This window comes from Oratosquilla oratoria, chromosome 6 (assembly GCF_046742065.1).
Source record: "Oratosquilla oratoria isolate Oo_2021 chromosome 6, ASM4674206v1, whole genome shotgun sequence".
Lineage (NCBI taxonomy): Eukaryota > Metazoa > Arthropoda > Malacostraca > Stomatopoda > Squillidae > Oratosquilla > Oratosquilla oratoria.
In genome coordinates, this window is record NC_134782.1 from 785,776 (window position 1) to 795,000 (window position 9,225).

Below are 9,225 nucleotides of genomic sequence, written 5' to 3' on the forward strand. Positions count from 1 at the left end.
ACTCACCAGAAGAAAAAACAGACATCGTATTGTTAGTTGATTATTTTGTTTTGGGAGAAATAATTGTCAAAAAGGGAATTATTTTTCAGTACTGCAGTGCACTATCTATATAATGACAAACATAAATTTCTGAACTACTCCACAATATCTTAACCTGTTGTTATATTATTATTATTATCAACAGTATATATTTTTTGTACTGTACTATGTCAATATTTGTAAGCTAGGGATTTTTCAGCACACGTGTAGGGAATTACTAATCTCCCTTTGTGGGAACCCTGGACGGGCATGGTTTGTTGTGTTCCGTTCGGGTAGACTCGGCTAGGACTTAATATAACGTAGAGCGAATGTTGGGTGGCTGCCTATTCAGATCAAGATTTCCGACAATATCAACATTTGAGCTCAAGCTGTGGTGGTCGATATGTGGTTAATAATAAAACTTGTTATTATGTGTGTGGCATTCCTTGTCTAAATTATTTTCAAATGTTGGATTCACTATCATAGTAAGATAGTTTATTCCTATTATCAAGAACACAAGAATGAAGATATAGTGTAGTCATTCTTCTCTTTAGAGTATAAGTAGTAATTATTCCTTATATAGTATAAGTAGTACTTAACCCCTATATTTAGTAATTGTTTTATGTATGTAGTCTGCGTAGTCATTACGTAATTGTTCTACGTGGTAGTTTACGTGCGTCGTTAGACCTACGCAGTTCCCATATACGCGCTCCTTCCTGCTATAATCCATAAGCATTTATGTATTTTGTATAACATTACCTCTAATCATTTTGCATGGTTGTTAGGTTATCCACAGGTGAGAGCTTTGTTGTTATGCTCTGGATCTGATTTGGAACGGTCACTCATGAATAGGTTCGAAAGCTCCTTGGGGGACTCCACAGCACATTTTTTTGCTCCCCATTGATGGTTGGTTTTGGGTATTCTATACAGTCACAGCTAAGAAGTTTGTTAGCCATGTCTTACCGTTGTTTTTGGTGCTTTTCTCAATTATCTTTCTTGATGGGGTGTATCTAGGGACTGTGTCAAAAGGTTCGTTTATGTCTGTTGTCAGCATTAGTGTCCTATCTGAGTGCGCCATTTTGTTGAAGCCCTCCTATACTTGTTGAGTGATGTTTGTGAGTAACGTGTTGGTGAAAGGGTCCTACTTGAGTTTGTTTTGATATGCAGACGTTTGTGATTGTGATTTTATTTTTTCAGGATGAGAATTATGTGTGTCGTTTTCCAGATCTTTGGTGTCCTTATATGTCTTGTCTAATCGACAAAACTAGGGATTATCTTGGTCGCCGCGTTTTGTATTCTTTTTCTCTTATATACTTTTTTTTTGTATGATGACAGCATCGCGGCCGCCGCTGCGTATTCCAGTCTGCGATGTATCAAGCTTTCAATGATTCTTTTCACCATGTCCTCATCGATGTACTGAAATGCCAATTTTATATTTCTCAACAGATAATAGGTCTTTCCTGTTGTATTCGTATGTATGTATGCATATTGTTTGTATGCGCGTACGAATGTATGCATATAACGTATGTCTGTACAGCATGAATATGTATTAACAAAATATTGTACATATCTATATCACCCATGCAATAAAAGTATACAGGAACGATAGGTGATACCCATTTTAGACAATGTTACTCAGTTTTCAGGTAGGTCATCGTAAATAGTATTTCTAACGCTCTATCTCACGACCAAAGGATAAATTGACGAATGTCTGACTGCAAAGAATACTGTAGTAGGTAAAGGATACATACAATGAGGTAAAATGATTAATTTTTTGTCATGAAACGTGAGATGTAACACTAATTGATTGAAATGATCATTTGACATCCCGCACAATTTTGTATCATTAGCAAATTTGGAGACAATAGATTTTAGTCCGTGGTCTATATCATTTATATATACTATGAATAGAAGTGGCCCAAGAACGGAACCTTGAGGAACCACTTGTAACATTTTTCCATCTAAAAATTTTTCCATTTAAAACAACTCTCTGTTTTCGATCATTCAACCAATTTCTAGTTCAACTTAATAGGCTGCCACTTACTCCGTGTAAAGCTAATTTAGAAAGTAGTCTTTCGTGTGGGACGGTATCAAATATTTCTTTGTCGCGGCTCGTGCCGCTTAAATTGTTTTTATCGGCTTAAGAAACCTACACAGCGAAGCTATAGCGATAATCCCATACCACACTCCTGGTCATATGGCCACTTCCCGAAGGTTGAGTGTGGTTTGGAATTTTCCGCCAGAATCATCAGAAATTTAAAATTCCCGGCTCTGTGCAGGCATGCGCATTGACGACCCCACCTCCCCCTCCCTAACTCTCCCTTCTTAGCCGGCTAGCCCGAGTCTTCAATTCTAAGCGCGGAATCAGACTGAGGGGCAAGAAGAAATGAAGAAGAGGCAAGAAGAAATGAAGGACTTCATCGTGAAGGCGGTAAAGAGATGGAGTGACGATGACGACAATGATGATTCGGAAGACGAAGTTAGGACTCCACCACGTAAACGACCTAAAGCGTCCAAAGATGTTGTTATTACCGGTACTGAATAAAAAACCTGTATGGGTACCTCTCTTTTATTATCTAAACCAAACCGAACAAATCATACATTAAAACAATGAGGGCGGAGCCCTGGGGCGCGAAGCGCCCCGAGAGCGAAGCGAGTAGCGCCGTAGGCCAAGCACCCATGGCGGAGCCATGGGCGGCGTTAGCCGGGTGCTTGTAATAATAATAATGATAATAATAATAATGATAAATGTAATAATAATAGTAATAATAATAATAATAATAATTGTAAAAGTGAGGAGATACCAGGAGGCTTGCATCTGCGACTCAAGTCTTCATTTTTGCCTTTTTTAGTGTTCAGCCTGTTCGGGCAAGCACCAGATATCGACAACCGTTGGGTTTGAACCCGGACCAGCGGCATGCGAAGCGGGAATAGAAAAAGTTTACCGGTCGCCATAGCGATTTCATGTCCTCTGGAACAACCCACTAATGGGAGAACGCGAAGCCAGAACGCTTACGATTGCGCCTGTATCGTACAATATCTATCACATATGGTTTTGAATTGTGGTATGTCTCAAAAATATATGTGCGTGCTTTCACCTATGAGATATGAAAATTCTTACATGTGTGAATTCTTGTACTATACTCGTTGCATTGAGAAATGGCCGTTAGGGCGGAGCACTGGGAGTACCCCTGTGTTGCCACATATAATTATCTTATAATTTTACTTTATTCTATAATTTTATTTAATATTTTCATAATGTTGCCACATATAATTATATTATAATTTTTTGTCACACTCACCACCACTGAGGTAAAAATCAAAGCAATGTTTTCTATACAAAGGTTTCGTTTCCTCGAGTCAGACATGGCCTATGAGCAAGGGAGAGCGACGTTGCCGTTACATCTATTCTCTGGCCCCGCCCCCCTCACCCTGCATTCAATGTGAGCCGTGCGGGCCGTGTTATCTGTGGAGATGTGGCAACTCCGGGAAATCTCCTAGCCCCGCCTTAGCGGTCACTTCTCATTGCGCTGACTATAGTACGTCGTGCATTGGGAATGTACGTTTCGTTTCTCCAGTGACCCCATTAGGTGGAACATATATATCAACACGTCGTCTTTCCATCACCATATCTGTAAAGAAAGCAGAGGGTGGTGGTTAAAGAAAACGGGCGCCATATATAAATATGTGTTGTTATGAACTTAACTTACGCTCTAATATCACGAACTGGTCCTGTGGTGATCCACACGGATTCACAATCTCTGCTAGGTAGCTTAGATACAACACAGTCCAGCGACAATGTACGCCTACTGACCTCCATCCTAGCACTCCTGCTGAAGCTACATCAGCAAGGCAGGAGTGTTACGCCCAACTGGGTGCCGAGCCATGTGGGCGTCCCAGGTAACGAGCTAGCCGTCGCCTCAGCAGAAGCGGCGCGCCATAGACCCGAAGTCGATGTTGTCGTCCCTCTCAGTAGAAATCAGTTGCGCATACGCACCAGGGCTCTTAATCAGGTACAACGGTTCCTTCAGCACAGACTGGAGGCAGAGGTATCAGAAAGGGCGAGGTGGTACAGGGCAGTCACAGACTACGAGCTCCTTGTACTTCCTCGCTCCACACCAAGAAAAGTGGAAACTCTGCTCTTCCGTCTGCGGCTGGAGGACCGTTGTTTCTGGCAGATCAAGACCAACCCGACAGCAGGAGAGAAGAAATGTCAACATTGACGCCACCCAGAAGCCACCCTTGAACACTACCTCAAGTATTGCCCCGCAACTGCATTTCTGAGGAGAGGGCCTCCGACAACATCTGAGGGTCTTGTGCGCCGCCTATGCAGCCACTTAAGTGATTACGAACTGCGTCGGCTGGTGGAGTGTCAGCCCCCCCTTTAAATTTTTATACCTATTGCACTGATTTTATACTCCATTCATGACAGGAAGGGTGAATTCACCGAGATGTGCATACGTATTTCACATAGGTATGCACATCCGGTAAATGTATGAGTGGGCGTGGCCAAAGTCACACACACTCATACATTGAATCACCCCCCTTTTAAAATTTATTACACCAATTGCTAAATACACATATCCACTGAATACACAGCTCATGTTAGGAAGGGTGCATTCACCGAGATGTGCATACGTATATCATATACGTATGCACATCTTGTGACTGTATGAGCGGGTGTGGTTAAACCCGCACACACTCGTACATAAATCACCCTCCAAACGGGCTCACCCAAAAAGCCCGTGGGAACCTCATTCCCAAACTACACAGAACAGAACTTAACTGACAGGTTGTTGTCATGTATGGGAGGCTTATCATCATTCTCGCTGCCTGTCGTCTTGTTGCCGTGAGTTGAGTCCACATTTAACAGTATTTCCTTCTCGTACACTCTGCGTTATTGTCACTGATAACCACACGTCCGGCAACAGACTCGTTGTTAATCTGATGCCAAATCTTCAATGAAGCTAAAAAGTTTGGAATTCTTTTGCTCCCAAACGTATACGGTAGAATCAGCTTTCAATGATTCTCTTCACCATGTCCTCATCCATGTACTGAAATGCCAATTTTATATTTCTCAACAGATAATAGGTCTCTCCTGTTGTATTAGTATGTTTGTATGCGTGTACGAATGTATGCATATACCGTATGTCTGTACAGCATGAATATGTATTAACAAAATATTGTACATATCTGTATCACCCATGCAATAAAAGTATACAGGAATGATAGGTGATACCCGTTTCAGACAATGTTACTCAGTTTTCAGGTAGGTCATCGTAAATAGTATTTCTATCGCACTACTCAAACGACCAAAGGATAAATTGACGAGTGTCTGACTGAAAAGAATACTATAGTAGGTAAAGGATACATACAGTGAGGTAAAATTATTTCTTTTATTGTGAAACATGAGTTGTAACACTAGTTGATGGCAATGCCAGTGTTGGTCTCGATCCAGTCGAGGTACGCTGTGACGCGGGTAAAGGCAGCTGGGTAGCCGAGTTCACAACCAGCGGAAGACCCGAAGGAGACGACACCTCGAGTCTCCGCTCGGCCATTGGACTTGTAGTTCAGTGGGCCACCGGAGTCACCCTGCCGAGGGAGACATAGGAATCTTAGAGAAAACAAAATAAAGTTACGAATTCAGACTGTTCCGAAGGCACTGTCCCGTTCGTACTTGAACCTTAGCCTATTCGGTGAATATATCTTTGTTAGTTAAAAGTCACTCCCAAACCCACAAGTTTATTATGTCCACCTTTTCACCCCGACTATTCCAGCCGTTCATTTCTTGTTCATCAGGATCATAGTGTCATAACCACACCCCTTCATTAAACCTTATTCCAAGTTCAATTTGTATTAGATGTGAAAAGTATATTGTTAGATCTTAAATACTCCCATGTTATGTTGCATTTGATGGCCATGATTTCCAATGACGCAGTCTTTTAAAGAACTAAAAATTACTTGCTTCGCCTTTCCACCTTCTCTTATTCCTCTTTTTCGGATAACCTTCTCAGGGACCAGTTGATCATTTTATTCAACAGTACTTCATAGTATCACCAACCACTACTTGAAGGAGAACTTACACTGCAAGTTCCTTTTCCTCCTGCTCCTGAGGTGCATAGGATATTATCGGTAACGATTCCTCCATAGGTGTAAGCGCATTCAGTGTTCGAGATGACAGGGAGGTTTACATTTCTGAGTTTGTTGGTGATACCTCCCGCGCCTGCAAGAAAACGCAAGGATTACATGTTATATATTGCATCAAAAATAATATTTTTCTCCTATTCATTCAAGACTGAGTACATGCATTCATCAACATATCAAGCTAACGACCAAAAGACAAATTCTCGCCGAGTATTCACAAGACTGAAACATTTAGAATAAAATGTCTAATTTCCGAATCACGTTTCTTTGACACCTGTTTGTTAACTTGAATGAATCTGTCTTTACAAATACATTCAAACCCATGAGCGGACAAAGGAAGCCAAGTTCAGCCTTCCTTTACATGGTTAGATTCTGTGTAGTTCCTTTGCACTTGCATTATATATCATACTTACTGTCTGAAGATTTCCCCCAACCGCTTGCGGTCACAGTCTTCCCAACCATCAGATCACCTTGCTCACTTCTGGTTGGTAAACAAACGGGTTGGATGTAGCCTGGAAGAAAAACAGAATGTAATTTGAATAATGAGCTTAGTAAAAACAAATCTAATGTGAACGATTTTCTTAATAGACAGACCACAGTTGTGGCAGGTGTTACGGACTCACTGTTGAAGTCGACCTTCTTAGGAAGTTTGATAAGAGCAATGTCGTTCATGAGAAGGTAAGAGATCCAGTTCTGGTGTTCGAAGAAATTGTAGGAGGTCATGGTCACTTGACTGGATTCATATGTCTGCACGTTGTGGGCACCAAGAACAACCTGTATGCTATTTCCTCTGTGAATTGTATAAAGGGAATATGGAGATAATGGTATCGGTTGTTATGTATTTAGATCTAAATATTTAGTGCACGAAATTTCGCATATTTATACATACATATATTATAATGTACACGTACATAATATATTCCATACACATATAGATAATACATGCAATATACGTGAAGTGCTGGATTATGGAATCTATATCGTAAAATATTATGAGAAGAAGAATAAGAAGAAGAACGTAAACGCTAGACTCGATGAGCGAGATTTATTATCCGACGTTTCGGCCCTTGTCCCAGGACCATACTCAGAGGTCTCATGGATTGAAGTGAGCACAAGTTATTTATATATTTCACGGAGCTTTAATTATGGCAGGAAATACACGCCCGATATGTGCCGTGTTCCTTCCATGCCACTTTTTTTTTTATCTCACTCTTTGTTTCACTTTACTTATGTTTCGCCAATCCTCTCATATATTTCCCTAGTTCTACCTTGTAACCAGTCCTCACACGCTCACATCTTCTCTTCTACCACTGCCTTTATATCTTCATCCCACTGTTCATTACTCTTCATTCTGTTTCCTCCTATTCTCCTCGTCCCATATTTTGTCACTTTGTCACTTCCTCCTTGAGACATACCTGTTCTTCATCTTCTTCTTGCCCCATATCCTTCATTACTTCCCACATTTCTCTCAGCTTCTCCTGATATTCCTTTTTTCCTTCTCATTCAATTTGTTAATTCTCAGCACCTTTCTACCTTTCACCCTTTTCCTCTTCCTACACTCTCAATTCTCCTTCTATCAAAAAATCATCTGATACTCCACTACTCTCTATCCTAAGAACAAGGACAGACAGAACTCTTTCCATCCTTCCTTTGGATATCACTGCATAATCCATCAACGCCTTATCAACCAACTTTCCATGCACCACTCTTTCCCATGTATACTTATGCTTGACTCTCCTTAAACACTATGAGGAGCCTACGCGAGGAGGCGCGTAGCTGCGGCCAAAGCCATTACCTATGCCCTACACGGTTTGAGGACTGTTGGGACAGGTAAGAGTCACTGCTGGGAATCGGAGAAGAGTGAGGGATTTGACTCCAAATCTAAACGAATGTGAGCCCAGCACACTTTCGATCACGCTACCCCCGCACACTATGACACAAAGATGACATAAAATCATCTTTTCTAGGGCTAACCTGATAACCATGTGATTCGCCCAATAAATGTGCTGGTTTCTCTTACCCGTCGGTACAGTGAGCTGCGGTCAGGACCCATTCGTCGGAGATGAGAGCGCCTCCACAGAAGAAGCCGCTGTCGATGAAGAGGGCGACCTGCCACGGGTAGGAATGGGGTGTAGCCTCCGTACCTCCGACAATGCGAGCTGCGGCCTCGGCACTCATGGTACCACAGCTGGCTGCAGAAGGAAAGGAATAAAAGAAAATTAATTCTGGGCTCAAAATGAGCATAACCGATTGAAACAGTATGGACTACTTTATGTGGTGGATGGGCGGTGTCAGGGACCAGAACTGAATGTAGTACTTCATTTGATGCTTAGAAAATACTTGGGGTATTTGGTACTGTGCTCGGTATCATTGGCTGCAGTCGATAATTGAGGACAATGTTGAACATGACAGGATGCTTAGTTCAGCAGATGCCCAAGAAGCGCTATCCCTGGCCCACGTCAAGTGGAAAGGAGCTAATTTTGATATAAAAATTTGCCACAGGTAGTGGGGAGAACACAAAATCCATGGGACTGCATGTATTATGTGGTTCATATTCGGAAGTGCATGAAGTACTGAAATACCGGGTATTTCATGCAATATTTTAGTGCAAAGGGGTCAAAAGATATGCTAAATGGATCAGTTGGGACTATATATGGTACTAGTGACTAATGCGATGTCGTCCAGTGGTCTTTGGGTCCCATGACAGGTGCAAGAGGAATCCAGATCCTCCTCCTGCAGCAGGCTTTTGGGAGAGCAGCTGCGACTAGTTATAAGAAAAGCCTGAGGCTGTTGGCCAAACATCAGAAACTAGGCCTTTAAAAATTACATAAAGCTGTAGAAGCATAAGAAGTGCTATGATTATATATATATATATATATATATATATATATATATATATATATATATATATATATATATATATATATATATATATATATATATATATATATATATATATATATATATATATATTGTTGAGACATTCTGACAGGTTGACGTAAGCGGAGTAGGAAACACAGGAGTCTTAGTCTTGAGTTTATTCCTGACTAGTTTCGCAGGTAT

General features: G+C 41.2%; 1 protein-coding gene across 1 annotated transcript in view; it reads right to left on the reverse strand.

Moving 5' to 3' along the window:
• Window positions 1-5,400: 5,400 nt before the first annotated feature.
• Window positions 5,401-9,225, reverse strand: part of LOC143026238 (chymotrypsin BI-like) — a 6,194-nt gene continuing 2,369 nt past the window's right edge. Inside the window, exons 3-7 of the mRNA XM_076186290.1 lie at window positions 8,183-8,354; window positions 6,786-6,952; window positions 6,576-6,674; window positions 6,102-6,241; window positions 5,401-5,610 (exon numbers count right to left, since the gene is read on the reverse strand). Coding sequence (XP_076042405.1) covers window positions 5,440-5,610; window positions 6,102-6,241; window positions 6,576-6,674; window positions 6,786-6,952; window positions 8,183-8,354 — 749 coding nt within the window. The 3' untranslated portion in view covers window positions 5,401-5,439. The remainder of the gene's footprint in view (window positions 5,611-6,101; window positions 6,242-6,575; window positions 6,675-6,785; window positions 6,953-8,182; window positions 8,355-9,225) is intronic.